At 38.2% G+C, this 21,246-nt stretch overlaps 4 protein-coding genes across 13 annotated transcripts in view; 2 read left to right on the plus strand and 2 right to left on the minus strand.

Moving 5' to 3' along the window:
• LOC111250438 (uncharacterized) overlaps positions 1–2,096 on the minus strand; it is an 11,158-nt gene extending 9,062 nt beyond the window's left edge. Inside the window, exon 1 of one of the 3 annotated variants that reach the window (XM_022805706.2) lies at positions 1,956–2,096. The gene's annotated coding sequence lies outside the window, so the exon portion shown is untranslated. Of the gene's footprint in view, positions 1–1,006; positions 1,823–1,955 lie in introns of those variants that run through there. The other 2 variants (XM_086987225.1, XM_086987224.1) reach the window with 2 other exon arrangements.
• Positions 2,097–2,150: 54 nt separating this feature from the next.
• Fkbp14 (peptidyl-prolyl cis-trans isomerase Fkb14) lies at positions 2,151–6,534 on the plus strand. Its single transcript, XM_022805707.2, has 5 exons — positions 2,151–2,291; positions 3,073–3,355; positions 4,461–4,588; positions 4,952–5,062; positions 5,249–6,534. The coding sequence occupies exons 2-5, from the start codon at positions 3,118–3,120 to the stop codon at positions 5,396–5,398; spliced, it is 627 nt and encodes a 208-aa protein (XP_022661442.1). The 5' UTR covers positions 2,151–2,291; positions 3,073–3,117; the 3' UTR covers positions 5,399–6,534.
• LOC111248846 (uncharacterized) lies at positions 5,330–18,024 on the plus strand. 3 transcript variants are annotated; one of them, XM_086987226.1, is made up of 3 exons: positions 5,330–5,469; positions 15,174–15,472; positions 16,288–18,024. In XM_086987226.1, exons 2-3 carry the CDS (start codon positions 15,208–15,210, stop codon positions 16,497–16,499), a joined length of 477 nt encoding a protein of 158 aa, XP_086843352.1. In that variant the 5' UTR covers positions 5,330–5,469; positions 15,174–15,207; the 3' UTR covers positions 16,500–18,024. The 3 variants fall into 3 exon arrangements, with proteins under 3 accessions (XP_086843352.1, XP_022657586.2, XP_086843353.1); XM_022801851.2 differs by lacking the exon at positions 5,330–5,469 and adding an exon at positions 13,407–13,843; XM_086987227.1 differs by lacking the exon at positions 5,330–5,469 and adding an exon at positions 14,142–14,165.
• On the minus strand, positions 9,253–13,100 carry LOC111250440 (gamma-interferon-inducible lysosomal thiol reductase-like). Of its 6 annotated transcripts, none has more exons than XM_022805712.2 (7): positions 12,813–13,100; positions 12,362–12,437; positions 11,294–11,363; positions 10,765–10,897; positions 10,032–10,100; positions 9,752–9,913; positions 9,253–9,428 (listed from the first exon to the last, which is right to left on the minus strand). In XM_022805712.2, the coding sequence occupies exons 3-7, from the start codon at positions 11,353–11,355 to the stop codon at positions 9,324–9,326; spliced, it is 531 nt and encodes a 176-aa protein (XP_022661447.1). In that variant the 5' UTR covers positions 11,356–11,363; positions 12,362–12,437; positions 12,813–13,100; the 3' UTR covers positions 9,253–9,323. The 6 variants fall into 6 exon arrangements, with proteins under 6 accessions (XP_022661447.1, XP_086843344.1, XP_086843346.1 ...); XM_086987218.1 differs by having other exon boundaries at positions 11,294–11,457; positions 12,813–13,099; XM_086987220.1 differs by having other exon boundaries at positions 11,294–11,638; positions 12,813–13,093.
• Positions 18,025–21,246: the final 3,222 nt, after the last annotated feature.

A 21,246-nucleotide genomic window follows, 5' to 3' on the forward strand; every position in this document is an offset into this window, starting at 1 on the left:
TATATATATATCTACATCCAATAATCTTATGACTTTATATATATATATATATATATGGCATGCATCTTATAGGGTGCTGAGGAAATTTTCGCTAAATGCCGTTGAAATAATAATAAATTAATTACATATTAAGGAGAATTCGCTGCTTATTTATTGGCATTGTGTGTATCGATTTGGTACAAGGTTATAATCGTGGATGTTCTTGGGTAATTAGTTAACGATATTTTGACGTTTAGAGAAATTATATCTTTGCAGAATTAATGTTTAACAAATAATTATTCATTTGTTACGTTAACACTGGGGGGTTAAAGAGATGCTTATCAACAATTCGCCGTACGTTTACATGCTAGATAATTCCTTAATTTAGGCTCTATAGACCCCAGCTATTGCAATGGGCATTCTGGATGGTTTCCGATTAGTTGCCTTTGAATAGATATCGAACAGATTTTCAGAGAATAGAATTCCTACTAGTGAGGAGAGCTTCCCGTCGAAGCCCAGACCTCTCTTTGATACATCGCCAATGCTATTTCGAATATAATACTCGAAAAAAGTAGACAAGCAGGTAACACAGTTGATTTTCGAAAATTTGCCATGTGCAAACTTTTATCATTGTTTCCTATATACAGGTAGGTAAGTTCTTTTAACAAAAATATACATATATATAATCATCAAAGGTGTATATGAAAGCTATTGCTTAAAGCTAACCGTAGGGTAGATTTGTAGCTTCATTATTGAATTAGTTAACTGTCATAAACGCACGAAATTTCATCCATTATAATATTGATCTGAACAAACAACCCAGTCGTTTGACTCAATGTAAATAGCTGATAGTTCGCATCCCTCAAAACGCTATTGCATCGACGACGTTGCGCGTGGCTGAAACATATTTTTCTTATATCATATCAAAAAACGAGTTTGCCATCTAATTGTTGAATCCGTCTTGCTTTAATTGAATCCTTGGCAATTTTTTTTATCAGTATCTTCGGTACTTTTTGCTCCACCTTACCGTTTGAGAAGAAACTGTTTACTGCCGCAGTGGGGGATTTCTGCTTCATAGAAATGACCTTTCACAGAGCGAAATGACTGCTAGCACCTCGGGTGGTTGAAATATCACATAGAATAAGTCATTCCTCAATCCAAATAATTAACTCAGTTCGTAAATGTGTTCGCTAGACGAATTAAGGCAGTCTAGTCAAAACGATGAACCTATATCATCAAATCAGTTTGAGCTGTTTGATGAAACGGTGCCTGCGCTCTGAAGCAGCTTTTAGTAAACAAATCAAAATGAAAGATCTAAATTTTTAGAATCTACAGCTTATCATACATCGTATGAATAGTGTTTCGCTTGAAAGAGTTGTTCACTTTTATAAGTGTTATTTTCTACTCCGTAGATATTTCACGACCATGCAACGGCTTTTCCAACCCATTGCTTTCGCCTAACTATTGATTAGCGTTGTACGTGAGACATAGCTGAAGCTCAGGATTTGCATCAAAGTAAGGCGTTGTGCTTAATTTATTCCGATTATAATATGCATCATAATATTAGCTCCAAGTCCCGCTAATTGTCGATGCTTATATTTTGCCTATCTTTCTTCGCCCTTTTCGACTTCATTGAACTTGCAGAATGTCCAAACTACTTAAATGCTTTCCCTTTTTCTCACTCACTCTCACTCGCATCTCTACCATAACCGTTATGACCATCTTGTCCGAACGCACGGTTCTAGTTAAACTGAAGTCAACCCAAAATGTTATCGTTGTTAATGACGACAAGTAGTTCTCACGCCTCGTGCTGTTTTCACCACAAGCGCATCTGCAATAATATACAGCAGCAACCGTAGTCGTTCATATTTTGATAATGGGTTACGGTATTCGTTCATCCATCTTTTACTGTGTCGTTCGCAAAGCCCACAGCCGCCACAGCGTCATCTGCCTAACGAAAAGACTTCGGGACTTACTGCTGCTGATGCCGTGACTAGCGGTTAGCGCTGAGTGAAGAGGAACGTCCAATCCACGTCGGCCAGCAGCATCTGCTGCTTTCCCCCTCGCCGTCACAGTTCTATGTTGAAATCCACGTGTCAGTTGTGGCTCGACCTGTTACATCAACGTCATTGTTCTCTTAATGGTGGCGTGGCATTACGAGAAAAGACGATTTTATCTAGCAGCTGCAATAACAACGACAGTGGTGGCGACTGTTTTAGTGTCTATGGTGCTCGGCAACACTGGCACTCGTTGGCGTCCGTCGTTGATCGTCGAAACAGCAGTAATAGTAACAGTAGCAGCAGCAGATGCAGGTAGGGTGTGCAGGAGAACGATTATCGCATTCTTAAAAAATAGAGCACTTTTCGGAGCAGCTACAGAATTAGATGTAGCAAGAACCGGTAGTTAGTAGTTGCGTTCGAAGTTGCCCTCAGGAAAGTTCCGAAGTGTGTGTATGTGGTGGCATGGCGGCCCAGCTGACGGTCGCTGCACTCTTTAGCTATTGAGCAATAGGGCCGTTAGTGTTTAGGTCCAGATTGGCAAGGAAACAGGCAAGTCTCTTGGTGGCCTCTTCGTAAGAACGGTATGAGGTTTGTGGAGAAGTTCTACGCTCAATCGAATCATAGAACATTAGACAAAGGCCAGCTACTCATAGCGGTTTCCCGTGGACTCAGTTTTTAGGTTGCTAACAAGTAGAGATTCCATGTGAACTCCATTGAAACACTTGATTCAATCCAGAATAGATACTTCTATAATCGTCTCAGATTAGTGTAATAACTAAGTACAATATTAAACGGTGAGAGATCTACGGCTAGAGAAGCTGATTTGAAATTTGTATAGTGAACCGCCGTTAAAGTTTGTTCGATTTAGTATGCAGACAGTATGAAATATTTTGCATTACAGGATGTATATTTATTGATAACAAAGTATTCACCATTTACCTTAAACAGGATAAAACAGAGCATTGGTTGGCTTGTTTCTGTCGTTTTGTTAGAATTAAAAGGCATTTTGCTTACAAATTGTCTGTGTTGTATCATAAGACATTAAATGTTGTGTTCGAATATGTTTGAAATATAATGTTCATTTTCTCTGTAGATCGTTTTGCGCGCAATAAAGAGCTAGCAAGCTATTGATCTGAAGATGTCGAAACCTCGTATGATTTTTGCCCTTGGCCTGATGGCAGTACTCATCGCAGCTGACGACTTAAAGATTGAGACACTCAAAATTGCCGACAATTGCAACGTCAAGTCAAAAAAGGGTGACCTGCTTTCGATGCACTACGTTGGTACCCTGGAGAAGGACGGAAGTAAATTCGATTCCTCACTTGACCGCGGAGAACCCTTTCAGTTTCAGCTTGGCGTTGGGCAGGTTATTAAAGGTACGTGTAAACGTTCCCTGCGTGTCGTATAGACGTGCCTAAGTGATTTGTATATAGCTGCTGTATAGCTATAAACAATAAGCAATCTTACGTAGACTATTATGTAGAATATCAAAAATTAGCGTGAGCCAAAGCAAAACATTAAACTGCATTTTGCTATGCGCGACCGACTCTTATACCGTAGTCGACCACTTGGTAGTCTATTACTCGACGGAGTTTAGAAACGAACTTAGATTCTGGCAGTACATGTAGACGACTATTAAGTTACAAAACGTCCTTTAATTGAAAGTTTTAAAATATATTTGCTATAGTTCCTACTGTATGTCCCAATTACGGCTTAATCGTTGATAGAAATACTGGGCCTAGGCTGTAGCCTAGATCAAACAAGCATCGATAGGCTCTCGACTCCTTCATGCTACATAGGGAGCGCTTTCCTATTAGTAAACTTGAGATTGTAACACGACGAGTACTTCTATGATAAACTACTATTTTTACGTGTATTAGTACAACATAGCCTTGTGCAAGAAGCCCATCCAAAATTTTGTGTTGCTCGCTTTATATGTAAGACAGCATATTCTGTAAAATACCGGGAGAAATCGGCAGTTACAACGTAATTTTATGTACTTTAAATCACGGCTGTTGTAAACGGATTGTTGCCAATTTCGGTTAAGATCCAGAACCGAATATTTATAATATGATTAATCTCTTTCAACTGTGTATGATATTCAATTGGGACAGGAAAAGTGTCAATAGGAGGTGTGGCAAACCTTTCTAAGGTAGCTTATATACAAACGTAGGTTACTTTTCGCTTCTGACACATTCAGTGGCCATTTTGCCGTCTTGTATTCCTTATTATACCGAATGTAATGCGTCGTGTGGATACAATATTTTTTTTTATTAATTACAAAAACGAAGTATTTAACTAATGAATTACTGTATCTTTAGTTCTCATATTAACCAGATGATGGGGCGCAGCGAGGGCAATTTTCCGCAGTGGTCCTTCGAGGACGTTTGATCTGTAGCGCGCACAGCGCTGCGTTTTAAATTTTTATTATCAACGACTAGTTATCATGATTTCAGACCTACGCGCTAACTTTCCTTTCAGGGTGGGACCAGGGCTTGGAAGGAATGTGTGTTGGAGAGAAACGTAAACTTACAATTCCCGCCAACCTAGGTTATGGAGATCGTGGAGCTGGAGAAAAGATTCCACCCGGAGCTACGCTCATCTTCGAGGTGAGCAAAATACTCTTTTATAGATATGCATACAGCCGAGAAGTTAAGAACTAATTGAGTGTAAATAGCATAAATAAAATTGCCGATGCATCGACAGAGCGATAGTATTCTACTGGAAGTGAATGCGCAAAAACATCGCGTAAAAGGGGTTCCAGTCCATAGTTGGTTCAGTCTTTAATGTATTTGCCTTTACAAAATGTCTTTGGCTACATAGCGGGTAATTATTCCATCTACAATATATACATGAAAAAAGTCTCGTCTTTTGTAATTCGTTTATGCGAACAGATTAGTAGCTTAGGTATGAGTATTTTATTTAATAGCAATTTTTTTATATGTAGAAATTTTTACATGTCTGCCGTTTAGGTCGAACTTTTAAAAATTGATGATGGCCCGAAAACCACAAATATCTTCAAAGAGATCGATGCCAACCAGGACAATCAGCTATCCCGGGAAGAGGTCGTGACTTACCTTAAGGTAACATAATAATTGCACTTGGTAATCACGATACAAATTATATGATTTATGCTTACTTATAGCCATTTGTGAAGTTCCGTATTCTTTACGACATGGGCGAAATCATTGTCATTTGTAGCAAATTCTGACAAGTGTCTCGTAACTTGTTAATTGGATGATGCCTTTTCATTTGCCCTGTTGCTACAGGCTCAGTTGCCTGCCGCGCAAGCAGCCGGTATCAAAGAGCTGCCAGATACCGAAAAGATGGTCGAGGACATTTTCGATCATGAAGATACCGACAAGGATGGAGTTATCTCTCACGCCGAATTTTCTGGCCCGAAACACGACGAGTTGTAAGAACCACCTCCCTCTCCTAGGCCTTAGTCCATCGGCCGTACTGGTTCATGCAGCAAACCGCTCGGCAAACGGTAAATCACTCACTGAAACTGCTCTGTCGACGTCGCGAGGTGCCGGAAGGTGATAGGCCAGATTGGAGACCCTAATGTTTTAATTTTTACTAAGCTTTGTTTTTCTATTCTCTAGAATTTAAGAAGGTGCAATACACTGGAAAACAATTAGGCAAAAATCACGTGAAATACGGTGCCCTTTTAGTGAACTGCGAGTGTCTAACGGTTGAATAGTAGCCTATTAACATCAATTAAATACAGATTGCAGTTTAGGCCAAACTGTTACACGAATATAATTGTTGCCGTCATAATTTGTCATACAATTATTTCCTTTTAACAAGATATAAGAACATGTATGTTCTAAAATTGTGAACTTTCCATTGTACCTTCTTACATTTTGTTCAATGGGGACGTTCGCTGAGGTTGCAAATGACTGTTGATTTTCGGTGAAATGAAATTGTTCTTTGTACATACTTTTTAATATACATTCTTCAGGTGAGTCGTGATGCAGTCTCTCTATTGTAAACAATTATAGATAGGCATATAAAAAGCGAGAGTAAGTGACGAGAGCAATGGCGGGTATAGCTATTATACTACTATTATAAATAACAAAAATAATTTATTTGGCTGAGTGGTAGTTAAAGAGGCATTAGGTGTATCAATTTGTGCTCGATACGACTAAGCATTAGCTGACGAAATAGCCAGTCATATATTATTGCTTAACTAACTCTGTTGCTTAAATGTCGTCCAATAAATAGGGCGTCTTGTGCAATATTGGCCGCATTAAACGATAGTAGGTTAAATTAAACCAATATTTACAAAACTTAGCATAAATTCTTACGCTACTGTTATATCTGGAACCGTTTAAAGGGAATCATCTAAAGAACGAGAAGTTTTCCTAGACCTTTGCGAAATCGAATAAAATGCATGCTTTAAGTCATTATCCTTAATTGAAGACACACACACTGACACAAAGACTATTACAGATGATAGTATTACAACACGTGGCTTCTAATAACGAGGCGTTTGTATTCAATGAAGAATAGGGAATAATAAATAAACGGAATGACCACAAAATAGACAAAACAGCTTTTATTTTTAGCAATAATATACGCTTTCTATACCTATATCTCGTACTTGAATAACTGAGATGTTGATTATTTTTCTGCGTACTAAAGAAGATGCTAACTAATATATTCGCTTGCACCGAGAGTCGCGTAGATGACGAATTATGCAAAACTGTAACACATTGCAATATCAACTTATTTCTGAAACAATAACTTTCAGAAATAATAACTTATCGATCCCACACATGTTTAATGCAGCTATGAATATCGTCAATTCAACCCGTTGAAGTATTAGGTTGGACAAACATCCAACATTCTCTTGCTGGATCTCAGTGGCTTATAATTCTGCTCGTGCTAGGTTTAGCATTGAACAAATGGCTAAGTAGACCAGTAGCTAGCGTTAGTAAATAGGTATGGAAAGTCGTGAGAACGAGCTCTCGGTCAGATTTAGCCTCGTCTAGATACGTAAATCGAATTCGAATAAGCTTTGGTAAACAAGGTAGGACACAGTGAGACCAACAATATAGCCTTTAGGTAAAGCTCGCGTGTTGCTTAGCTGTACATCTTAAAACCAAAAATTATCAGCAACGTAAAAAAAGTTGCTTTCGAGGTACCGTTCGATGATATGGGGAAGCAAGTCATTCGTATTACCGCTGGATCAATGTCAATTGCAAGACATTGTGAAAACAACTTATTCGCCTAATAAATCCCAGAATTAGCAGACGTCAGTGTTTATTGATCATAGCTTATCGTAATAATACTTTCTTCCATCAAAAAGGATAGATCAACTAATCATGCAACGCGTTCGTCTAGAATATTAGGAAAGCACGTTAACCTTGCTGGGACAAACAACGAGTTTTATAATTACAAATATCACCTTCCTTCTTGATGGCAGAGTGCCTGATAAAATGCCCAAAAACGATACCGAACGTCAAACTCGAAACATATAAGTTGGCCGTGTCCCTGTCCGTCAGTATGTCCACATAATGGCTTAATCAGATTTCTAATGTCTCGCCTTCCACTGTCAAAGGATCAACTAGTCAATGTTTAGTTGTTTTCAATCATTTAATTCCTCTACTGAAATAGATATGCGCTATCTTCCACAGTAAATATCATGACAGCTCCGTTTAATGCTATCGAACGCTAGCATTTTATTTTACATATTTTTAACATGTTTTTTTTTTATTTCTGGACCCAGCTAGTTATCGAGCTTTCCAAAAGGATGCAAAGAAATGCATTCCAATATGTCGATTTCCTAATTTTCTATAGCTATGGCTTGTTTCGTTTGTTCTTGCCAAAAGCAGTAAGTAGCGCACTGTGAGTGCTGGCGGAATCAACTGAAACTTTCAGTTTCAATAGTGAGCATCACTTAGTGGTTATTGCATGCATGAGCCAAGGTGTAATTCATTCGTGACCACCGAGCGCTCTCGTATGCATGCAGAACTTCTAGCTTATCGAGTCGGCGTCGGAATTAGATTCAATCCGCTTCTGTGGGCTACTCTATCCGGCTGATCGCCGCCCACAGAATAACGGCTCAGTCGACGAGACGGATCGAAACAAGCTTATCATAATAAACATAAATAGAAATAATTCGGCGGAAATAAGTGGACTAACTCCCTATGTCTTTCGGCATTTGGCATTTATACACAGCAAACAGAAGGCTAGTAGCAAACACATGTGACATGTTCACTTTCATGGTTGATTGCATATTCCCTGGGGGCCTCAACTGAAGGTCAAACGCTTGTTGCATATGTAAATACATACAGGGCGGATCACCAGACGGCACGAAGGAGAATATAGTTCATTTACGGTTGAATGGACTCCGATCTGTTTAGTTCTAGCTTTTTCTATTTAGTGCAGGCTTTTCTTCTTGGTGTACCAGAGGGAGCTGCATATTATACGAACTACATGTATTATATACTATCTAATTTACAGATATTTTTGGTATCAGAGAGGCTCTTTTCACATACGTGCTACTATTCATAGCACTGTTATTGCAACGAAAATTATCCCATTATTTTTAAATGGCAATTCATAACTAGTACATCAACTTGAAATCTGAATAAATACCTAAATAGAAGTCGGCACTGTAGATCAATGGTTCTAGTAATGGTTCGGCAAGTCGCAGAGTCAGGCTCGAATTTCCATCGCGCCGCATCTATTCTTGCTCCAAATGCTTCACTTTAAACCAAAGACTCATTTCGAAATACTATGGCGGCAAAAAAAATCCGCATTTTTTTTAAATAGAAAGGGAAAACAGGATCTAGATTGTTCTTAAATTTTATATACTGCAGACAGTTCTATTGTCCTACTGTAAATTTAATTAGCCTTCCGCACAAAGGAAGATTCCAATTCAAATATGTCTTAAGAAACCTGCACTTTAAATACTAGAAGGTCGATATTGATCTATATTTCGGGGAATAATCCAGATGTTTAAGGACAAGACGTAAAATTAATATCGATTTTTTCGACACGAGACATCTTTAGAAATAGCGTCAGGACAAAAGTCGAATGCTGTCACATATGGATGAACAGATCTGAAGGGTATGACTATAAAATGGTTCTGAACTTAAGAAAATGTAGTTCATCGCCTCCGTGGAGAATGAAAAAAATATACATAAATCAATATATTCGTTCATTATTGCTTACCGTTGTAAGCGGCAACACGTCCATACGGAATGGAACCTTTAGACAAACGATTAACCTCGAACGTGTTTAGTGTGAAAAAATGCCTAAATTTACCGCCACTATACGTTTCATTGTGTTATTTTATTTTGATAATCTTGCTTTATGTTAGCGTTGCCAAATTCAGCGTCGAGTTTTCGTGTCCAGGCACTGTTGAGGTTTGTTTGTAGCTTTCTCGCATATGAGCTCTGTCAAACTCTTGGTATTGTGAGAGTCGTTGTCCGGACGCTGCAAATTGCAACGCAGAACCGAGATAAAATAATAATAATACAATACAATAAAAACGTGTTTATTATTATTTACAATAAATTATCGAACGATCATTGTGGGGACTAAGTGTTCGGGTACTCTGTGCGAGTAGCTTGTTCGGGTTTACGAAAACTTGGCACAGGGGATAGTCGATTTGGTGGGCTGGGCTAGCAAATATGCTGCAGCTAATTTCATTATAATATGCACCACCTGCTTACCTAATAGATGATCTAGCAATTTACAACCTCATCAATGATGACATCAGTGGCAAAATCTTAATAATTGTTCGCATAAAAACGTACCCCATCGATGAAGAAGTAGGGCACCCATGGAACAACGCTATCATTCGGACTTACGATGGCACCCGCCATTTGACTAATGTCTGCCATCAGTTTAACAAGTGCTATTCCCTGTGGACCTTTGGCACATTTTTCCAGTTGAGCCGCCATCCCTGGACTTGTACACTGTATAATTAAGATAAAATTACAACTGCATGTATATATTCCTGACCTACTATTTTATGATGATATTTAATAGGGAATAGTCGTTGTAATAGTTTTAACAGTGTAATGTGCTTCCTACCTTCTTTAAGGCACGCGGCAGTTGCATCCTGTAACCCGTCATGGTACATATTACATACTCAAGGCGCTCCTGAAACATAATTTTCGTTGTTCAGGACGTAACGATGCTCTAAAGAGTATAGAAAATTTAAGTAACTAAAATATTTGCTTATGTTATTTCTATAGAGCTTTAAGATTCTCTAGTATAATTCACTTAAGGTGCCTCAATATATATAGCCTATATGACTATAGTACGTCTACCTTGAATCCGTCCAGTGACTAGAACCTAATCGAATGGGTCAAAGAGGCCCAAATCGTCTGACAGCGTTAGTTTCATATATGATGGACGGAATCAAGCTCAGCCATAATCGTACAGATTCCCCCCATCCCAAAAAAAAACATTATATACTTAGAAGCTTTCGACGACTGGGAAATTCTCAACGGAACATTTCGCCAATTGCATTACATTTATGGAAAATGAAACAGCTGACGACATTTTGTACTCTGTTTTAATCATGCCAAAAAAATTAACGCTCCTTATGTGAATGGTCTCCAATAATATATGGAATGAAGTGGTGAAACCTAAAATACACAGTACCCGACGGCTAGAAAACCTAGTGAGTTTGAGAAATAAACGAAAGCAAAAAGACGATATATATCAAGGTTTAGATCTAAATAATAAAGACGCCTTACTGAAAATACATGGTATTTAATAGGCCAAAATTGATAGTGTGCATCAAAAGGGTTTTACTTACCTTCGGGCTCATGTAGAAGTGACTACATGCATGCCATGCGTTTCCAATACACTCGTCAGGACCATGGTGGCAATAGAAGTTCACACTGCCGTTCGGTCCAATTTTCATGTCAGCAAATCCATACGGTACAAGACTACATTTTGGAGCAATGAGCATAAAGGTTACTCCAAGTCAGCTGATCATAAGATGCTTTGATGTGGACGCTTTCCTACTTAGACGATGGATACTTTTAATACCAACTACGCAGAGCACAAGGTTCTGTAAAAGCTCTTCTACACCACTTACAAAGGCACCTCTAATGTACCAATTCGTCAAAAAGGTCTGCTCAATACGATAACTTTTCAAACAGAAAAATTAAGGGAGGTTAATTGTTCAAGCTGTACAGGATAATTGGTGGAAAGAACAGTTTGCTAGGACGGTCAACTTCATACGTTAATGACGGTAACGCAATCTGGAGTTCTTAAGTATGTTCCATAATTCTAGAATGAATGATATACCAATGACACAACTGAATGACGCGGCGACGTACCTGACAAAAATGTCACTTCCAAACTTGGTCAGAGCTTTTGGAAGTTCCTGACTCATTGTCATCCTGCAGCCTGGACATAGTGTCTCATAGAGGAGCACCACATTTGGCACCGTTTGTGAATGGGATGTAATTAGCTTCGCGAAATAGGCTATAAGTACAGAGATCTAAAGTTTCCTTGTATTAGGGACGGAAATTTAAGAATTGCTTGGTGCTTCCCAAGAAAGGATGGCACCTTGGAAACAACTTCAATGAAAGTATTCGGACCTTTCCTTCGCCATGAAATTATTAAAGCGCCCAATTCCGATCTTTTGAATCGGGTTGTGTTCCAGGTTCCCGAACTATATCCTGTTAAAAACCATTTCGTCACTACAACCCCTGCATATACTCAGATTACCTTTTATTTAGCAAGACGAGCGGACTCTACGAATTCTGTTCGTTTTTTTTCCATATAGTCTATATATAGACAATAAATCAGACTTGATAGCATCGAAGAAACACCCTGGAAGTCATTATTGAGTTTTGCTTAAATTGTTCTTAGTAGAAAACCTCTCCCGGTAGACAAACACCGCTGTATCTATCGTGTTCACGTTACAAGAAAAATTGCAGCATTGAACAAAAGCAGATTGTTGTAGGGATTAAAATCATGAATGCCCTACATTTACGTCAGATTTTACAAAAATCCTTGACAAACAAAAAAATGTTTGATAGGTCTAATTTCTCATATTCACTCGCTTTTTGCGAAAGACAATTTTTCTTAGGAACAGCCGAAGAACGCAGAATAAACATTCGACTTAATCAAAAACTTAAGCGTAATCACATGATACAAAATTACAAAAAATCACCATTTCTACCACATTAACTAATAATAAAATATAATAATAACTTTATAAATGTTTCCTGAAAGTCATTACATTAATAGCTAACTTTCGATCCACAACTGTCACCGGCTGCATCACACGTTTCAACCTAGACATGACTCAACTTAGGCCCTACCGCATCCACTTGTAATTGAATAATCAAAAAAACTGGTCGTACGTAATTTACAGATTAGCTTCGTAGATTACTCACGATAAACAAACGGGTGCGGTCGTTCGACATGACGGTCAGGGACAATTGAACGTCGAACTCTGTTGGACGACCGAAGCTAACATTTTAGCGAAACGCAGATCCATATTAAACACACCAGACAAAAGTGGGAACGAAATTTACATTGCGGAAGCACTCAGAGCAACCCTTAACGGATTCGCCTTAACTATGCGACCCTTCTCTATTTACTCACGGGTACGCACACAATGTATGTAGTAAATTCTTCTCTCCATTATCAATGAGCTAAGTTTAGTATTAGTTTTCGCAGAAGAGCACTTTTTGACCAGCTATACTATCTGCTATCTGTGTGTATATATATATGTATATAGAATGAATTTGTAGTTCTTTCCCTGGCGACTTATGACATGTAATGAGCCACTGACGTTTATATGTCGAATCAAAGTTAATTCATTTATTATCCACAAAGACTCACCCTTTTTCACACGCTCTTAGGCTCCAAGCAGTTCAAAACTAAGCAGCCGTCCCTATCATTTTCAACAGGATTACAAAGGCAACGATGTGATAATTAAATGGACGACGATAGACTGGGGTCTTTCCAACAGTGGTTACGCAATTCAATTGCTCAACCGTTCACGAATCCCTACAGTTTCAACAAGGTTTATCGTACCTTTCATTTACTCATATATAGATTTTTACCCCCGTAGCGACAAGGACTGTGCCTTATAATCCCTTGTGTATACAGGTGAAGCTTTGATAAACATAGGCCGGAACTTTTTCAATGTTTTCAGTGTCAATTTGAAAACTATTTTTTAATAGCCATTTTAGTTTTTTTAGTGTCAATGAACTTTGGAATTACACCCGTACAAGGCAAAATTAAAATTCACTTTAACAGACATGCCTTACTCTCTATATATTTTTCGTAACATTTTAAAGATTAAAGACGAACAGGTCTAATTAATTCATTAATCCAGCATTCTTAGCAAATATACCATATTTTTCCCGGGGCACACACAAAGAGTTCCGCGCCTTAAAGTTAATCGGCGGAAACTGTTCGCAGACCCATTGGCGTAGTAAACAAACGCAACAGGGCAGTTCGGCAGTCTCTTGTTTTTATTGTATCCATGCACTGAAATCGAGCTCTGTCTGGTTATATCCGCATACATTACATGTAGTAGATGGTGTCCGGTTGCGGTTCGGAGCACGCAATGAAAGACTAGCAGCTTGTTCTCTATTCCCTGCATAGTATCGTAGTTATTTGGTGTCAACAAATTGTGTATGTGCTCATGCCAGTGGCATTTCGAAAGGGATAGTACGTTGCGAGCTGCGCCTTTGACATCGGCTACATAGGGCTAAGCTTCAATAGCGAAAACGCTAGAAGTCTGCCAAACTGGAGTCGAGTAGGCAATCTTCCCGATCGGGCTCCCGCCGTGTGGCAGAGACCCGCAGTCGCGCTAAGGATGATGTTAAACGTGTTATGCAGAGCGTCGACAAAGTCCGCAAATGGTACGTAATTGGCAAACGTGCTTTCATGAGACTCTTTGAGAAAAAGTCGTTGATGTGTGTAGCAGAGCACGTACTTTTACCAGGCTTAAGGGAACGCTAGGCAAAACATCCATACCCGGCATAGATTTCAGAACTAAAATTCGGTCTCTCTGCCTGCCTATTAATTTTGTTATCATTAAACAACTATGATTGTGAACTGTCCACTCCATATGCGTGTAGATGCTTAGCCAGGTACGTTGACATCGAAGAACTGTGCTGAAGTGACGAGGACACTGCTATAACCAGGTTGCTGGTACGAGGTCTGATCTTCAAACTTGAAATTGTTTGTGTTGAATTTACCTTTTATTCATTTTTGTACTAGATGTAATAGATTTGACTTGAGATAATAACATTCACTACTTAAATACACGTTGAATCTAGATGTACTATACAGTTTAAAGTCATCCATTAAACTGCACGTATTTCCAGCTAGTGTGCGTGATTAGCCGCAGAGGCAATATATAACAAACGTTGTGGAGCTGTGAAATTCACGAATCGTTTCACGTGCACTGTCACCGAATACTGCAACGGGAGAGCATCTAAAAGTGCTTTAAAATTGCCTGACTTTTAGAAAATCCGCCGTTGTGAACAAAATCAAACATTGTTTTTTTTATTCATCATCAAAATAAGTTCTTACAATAGTTAAAAACGGCACATTTTCTGCAACAGATTTGCACACTAGCGGAAACTTGTGCGCGGGATAGGAAAAAGGGTCTTCTATCGTGAAGGGTGCCTAATTTCAGTATCTGATTTTTAGAACTTTCAAAATCTGTTGTACAACGATAGGAACTTCCTTCCTTATGTAAACTCACATTATCACCGCTTCTTCCTTTGTTTGCGGCGAAAAATATGCCTCAGCTACACAGATATTCCTACTACTGTAGAAATGTCTAAACTTGACCAATAAAAGCCTTGCATTTGTTTCAATATACGCATCTGGACTTAACGCATTCACCATACTTGATAAGTAAAGCCTCTATGTTTTAGAGATTTTAAACACTCAACTAATGGTTCTGATCACACTGCACGTTGCAAGAAAGAAAGTTTAAAACACACAATATGTATCGTATACCCAAATTACCAGTATAAATATTAAATAGCAAACATTTATTTTATAACTTATGTCGATTAAATGCCTATTATGCGTAGGTATTAACATAAAATTGCTTTTTTTGTCGTTTCGGAAGCACCTATTCGCATCAAGAATCAGAAATCGGCACCCCGTGCTTCAATCTGCGAATCTTTATGCAAACGATTCTTAGTGGTAGTTCGTGTTTTATTTTGTTTGCAGGGAAAAACGATGGCTAACAATTGGCGAAACGACGATGAAGGTTTATAAATGGGTGCCTGTCAAAAGCGACGCGACCAAACCGAAAAAAGCTGGTTCAGACGCTCAGGACAATAAAGACAGTAATAATAGTCACAAGGAAAACAGCAACAGCAACGCACCGACACCAGAAGCAGAAACGCCATCAGGAGGCGGTGCGGGCAGTGGTTCAAGTGGGGGTGGGACAGATGACAAGGAGAACGGAAACAACAAAAATCAGGCGGACAAAAACGCTGCTTCTTCATTAAAGGCCAATAATAACGGTGGGTTAAAAAGTGGGAATGTATTGTATTGACGCTTCTGTTAACTTTCTCCTGGAGTTTTATGAATGAACTTAGTTCCAGCAAGGCTTCATGGCCTTGAGTAGCGCACAGTGATTGATAGAAGTGCAGTTTTTGACTTCGGAAATTTTCTACCATTATACAACTTTCCAGCATGCCAAACATGTAGCCACAGGTTCGAATCGAAAGTTTCTGATAAATTTGAACAATATAACCTACAAAAGCGTTACTGTTACCATAGAATATGCCTATGAAGGATCATTCCAGAATACCAAAAACATCTATAATGGTTTAAAAGCTGTTGACCCTATGGAGCATTTTAAAATCTGTTCTGCTTGAGTTGAAGGTATATTTTCAGTAACCTGAATACTATCCCGTGTGCACACACTACCAGCGAGAGCCTTAGCAAAGTATTTCTATTTGTGTGATTACCAAGTTATTACAATCAACATATTTTTTCGCCTTCTTCACCTGTCAAAGTAAAAAAAAACGGTAAAGGAAAATAAACAGTCTAGCAACAGAAATAATTTACACAATACTTTTTTGTTCAGATGTCTTAACATTTATGGTCTTCTAAATAAATGAGTAGTACTATATGTCTTAGCGTACTTGATATGCGTACAATATTAGCAACAATAGATGTTAGTTGATACATGTTAAGCATATTATGCATTCACAAGCCTCACCAGATATACTTTTCTCGCTTGCTGATCTCAAGGTTTGTTTATTTAAAGTAATGTTTTATACTGATATTTTGAATTTCCTTTTATCTTTTTGATTTCTATTACTGAACTTAGGTGTCATCGATGAGTCACTGACTGGGTTTTCTGAGTTCAGTCAAGACTCAGCGGATCTTGCCGGACCCAATGGGTCGTCTTCATCGGCACCAAGCAGACGGCAGCAACAGCAAACGACAATAGGTGAAGAAAATTCGACTGACGCCCAGTTCCCGAGTGGAGATAACAATAACAACAACAATAACAGCAGCAATGATAACATGGATATATGAAGCTCATGGAAGCCTCCGTGCACTCCCTCACACATAGACCATAATCTGCTCCATGTATTTCTGTGTAGAATAATTGTCTCTGATGATGAGATGGATGGCTTCTGAAAAAGATCGCAGTGCGGGATGAAATGGAAGAAACCCCCGTCACATGTGTATACTTTAAACCTTTCATCCTTTGTAAAAGGTTCAAGTGACAGAAGAATGATCTACGACTAAACATAATGCGCGGGCCAAAAACAGAGCGGGCACTAGAACCCGCCGAAACAATCGCACACGATAATATATAAGCTAAGCCCGTTTTCTATTGGTAAATTTGTTACGAAAGAAGAGAATTAGCTTTATTCCCGCCAACATTAATCGCGGGTGATTTCCGACAGTAATAGCCCAGCCTTGTATTAGTACCGTGGTGGAAAAGTTAGGCACCACGCGTGAGCAAGTTTTGGGGGTTTTGATATATTCGAGAAATTGATAGGAAATAGTAGGGTGTTTCTAGGGGGATAGGTATAAATTTTATAGCTGTCTGATGACAAATCGCGGGTAGAAAGTGATTATCGTAAAAGTGACTGCTGTGAAACTTTGGCCTGCACCTATTTCTCGAAGGCATCAGGTTATAGTGTATAGGGAATTGTGATTATTATTAACTATGATTGTGTTTTAGTTAAATGGTAGCATGACAGCCCAGCCACGGATCTCAAAATTAGAATTTGTCCTGTGTATGCCTAAGTTGCCCAGCTACAAGTGTGTGTTTGGATTCGCATAAGTGTATTGAAGTAATGAATACAGAACGTGTGAAAAACCTATTTTCCCTCATATGATACTGATTCTAATTACTACTATATTTTGCTAATACAGCCTCACGAGGAAGACCCTATTTTTATGTGACACGAAATACATGTATGAGTTATGCAGCGCGGAGCCAAGTGTGTGCTAGCATTGTGTCTAATTTTCTACGGGAACGTCTGTCTATGGTACTTGTTGTATATACTCATCATGTGAAAGAATTAAAAATTAGTAATTGTCAAATAGAAATTCGTCTATTATGTAGAATTAATTATCAATTGGTAATTTTATAATAGCAGTTATTAAAACTATTATGATTAATTTCTCGATCGTATTTAATTAACGAGTCATAGAAGTACTCCGTTACGAAAGGTCATGCGTATTTAATCTGTAAGCGCATGTAAAAAAAATCGTTTTTGCTGACAAAAACACGTTGTCAGTAAAACCGATTTTCTAAGACCGAGATACGGAACGAACAATTTTAGGCCTCAGCGAAAATATCCTGAGCGAGATGATTAGCAAAGTGTGAAATGCATGTAGACATTCGAAAATCGCTAGGAAATATAAAAAAGCTATTGTATATAAATCTATACCTATGGTCATTAACGTATTCCGCCTCGGTTTACTCTATATACACATCAAAGATATTGTACCATTACAGTCACTGGTTAGGTACCGTTCATCAAGAGCGATATCCAGCCTATTGTATGAATAAAGATAATAACATTAATAATTTATCTCTTAATTGGAAAGGTGCTATCTTTTATCCAGATAATCCTCAATTAGGAGGAAGTGGCTTTCACGTGAGGCATGCTATTGATAGAGAAATGTTGCTTTTTTGGTAAGAGATCTCAAGCAAGTATGCTACGTTTAAAATTCGGCCAAAAGATGCTTATAAGCTGCTTCAAAATGAAAACAGATCCCAAGAAGGATTTTTTCCAACAGGCGGATCTCTAACCGATTCGCATATTTAACGTGACTGCTGTACACTTTCTTAGTTCGAAACCTAATCAAATGACAAGTAATTTCCACTATTTCCTTCTCTAAATTCATAACGCGACGTGGTATGAATACACCTAAATTTGTTGAGTTCTTCCTTGAAGAGGCAGTTCAAAATATACTTCAGTCTAGGCCGTCAAATTCTCCAAAAGTTCTGCTTTCGGTAGTTCTCAAATTGTGGAAATTTAGTGTTAGGTTAGTACCGTTTTTGGAGCGACGGATTATCCAAAGGCTGCTTCATCATCTGAATCTTCCACAAGTGGTTAGGATTTTTTTCCGGACAAGAACTGAAGACTACTTGATGATTTATCTCAAAGTTGTTTTAGAGGATAGTGCTTAACTTTCATGGTGTAAAGCGTAGACGTGATGTTTTCCTAAATGTGATATGCGCTGTTTCAAAAAAAATTCCGGGTTACGATACCAGTACTATTATATATGCGCCTTTTTAAAGAGTTTTCGGCTTCTTTGAGATATTTCTATAGATCTTTTGTATTGAAGCATAAAGGGCTTTTTTCTGATTCTTTGGAGGCCGCGCGGAGGTTGGCAACAGCATGAACAGTCGGTTTCAGTTGACCCCGGGCGTTTCTGGTAGAGGTTCGTCCAGTGCAAAGATATTGGATAATGGTGTATTGACGCTTAGATTACGATACGAACTTCGCGTATAATGATGGCTCATGACGATTTTTGTAATTGTATTTTTAAAAAAAAGTGATTTTTAATTCTAAGCAAAATCACGCTCAATCATTAATTTGGAATTTTGGAGCCTGTTCTCTAGTGGAAAATATCTGAGTAGCTTTTCCTCCATAATTTGTGCGAACGTTAAAGCAATCGCATAAAATTAATGTAGGACCCCTTTTCTCAACAAGCAAAGTCGCTTATTTGTGAAATTACGAACTCCTTAGATTTACAAAGCAAATCGTTAGATATGCTATTGTAATTCAATATACGAACTTCAGACATGAAAGCAATTAATTTACATCGCTAATTGGTGATATCAGTATGCCTAGATAGTTTATTATCAATGATAACACCTATCAAATAAGCAAAGACAGATGTCAGCCTATTATAGCTGCAATAATGACGTGGGCAACTCTAGATCAATGCCCATGGCATCACGCTGAGAAGAAGTCAGTGTACTCTGAGCGTTGCTTTGGGTGAGTGCCTGATAAATACATATAATTTGGATATCAATTTTAATGAAGGCAATCAAATAAAAATTAGTAGCGGTGACCATTGGCATGCAAGCTTAGCTTTATAAGCTGAACGTTCAAAGATGTCCAATTTAAAAGGATTTTAGATATTTCGACCTGCTTTTGAGGCTTCTAATAAAGTCACTTTTGAAAACCTGCACGTAGGTCGATGGAATGGCTAAGAAGGAACGCTATTCATTTAACTGTTCTTTTCCTGGGCACCTAAGAAAATCAATCAATAATGGTTAGTAAGTTTCGAAACACTTACGGGGTTGTCTAGTTTTTTAAGTTTTATATTTTTAAAGTCTTTAAAGGCTCTGATTCGTAAGCTTTTTATTATTTTACACATCTTAAGTGTGTCTGTTCGCGCAACCAAGCGTTAATTTCAAGTATTCTAAATGGCACAAGTTAACAACGATTACAGTTATCGTTATTGTCCTTACTACCAGATAGATTTTGAAGGCACGTTAGCCTGTTTGTCTGTTCACGGATTTGGTTAATAATTTTTTTTAGATAAAACACTTATATAAGGTCTGCGACTGCGAGTACATTTTGCTTCACCATGCTTTCTGTGGAATCGAGGTACCTAGACGTCGCTGGTACCGACGTTAACGCTTTAAAACTTAAGGAGGCTGTAAACCGTGTTTTGTTATTAAAAGGAGGGCGTGCCTAAGGAGAACACAAGGTCCACTTTATTCATATTCTCCATTGAAGTCTATTACGTCTAGCTTTGTCGTGAAGCCATACGGATGAAAAAGAAACGAATGTACGCGCGAAATGAAGGAGTGAGGAGGCGTGTACTTGACTAAAATATCTCCTCAATGTAAAATTTGAATACGGCTTATAAGCCCAAGGAAGTGTTTAATCCATGAGAACTGAGTCTTTGGGAGTTCAGTTGAGTTAATAGATGACATATGGATAAATGCGGTGCACGCAATTCATGAGTAAATTGATTTTCTATATGACTGTTGGTCAAGCGAGGTGAACTGAAAACCGAACAGATCAACAATAAAAACCAAATCATCATACAAATTGTAATATCAAACGACAAAAAGAGCCTTAGAAAATAACGCATTTAATAATAAGCAAGAGAACTGAATAAATAGATAGTCAAGTGGTCTGTTGGTATATAAATAACGGACTAATGACTTGTGAGAGATGTTAACAAATTGGCTTACCTTTGTAATGGCTGAGATGACAAAGAAAATGCTACCATAATGATAAAAATGCCGAAGAATCATACTTGGAGTGCATTATTATGTGGCTGAGTGCGCTCATTACATGACATCCATAAAAGTGTTCTGCGAATCTCAAGAACCAGAAGCTGTGGATTACTCTTGGGCAACAACGGGCCAAGGGAAAAACTATTCCAGTCATTTCGGTCAAAAGCTGCGTTCTGTCCCAAGAAGGATGAAGACAACGCTAACTATATCACGATAGCTACAATATCACCGATTATCTTTGCGAACAGAGCTCAATAGTTTCAATGCGAATACGTGTTAGGCTTGGTTATGAAAATATAAGGATTTCATCGGTAAAAGAAGTAAGGAACTAAGTTCAACATTCTGATCTAACCCAGACAATGAATAAGAGAGGTAAACGTCTAAAGGAAAAAGAGAGCCATGATATGAGCAGACCACTTCCTAAATACGTTTGTGAGCGGTAACATCTCAACCAGCTAATTAAACTGACTACTTAGTAATCAATGGATTCTTGACTTAAAAATTTAGTTTCAAATATTAATACAATTCCGAAGATGTTAATACAAATGAATGAAC

The sequence above is a fragment of the Varroa destructor genome, unplaced genomic scaffold (assembly GCF_002443255.2).
Source record: "Varroa destructor unplaced genomic scaffold, Vdes_3.0 BEIS01000004.1, whole genome shotgun sequence".
NCBI classification, from domain to species: Eukaryota; Metazoa; Arthropoda; class Arachnida; order Mesostigmata; family Varroidae; genus Varroa; species Varroa destructor.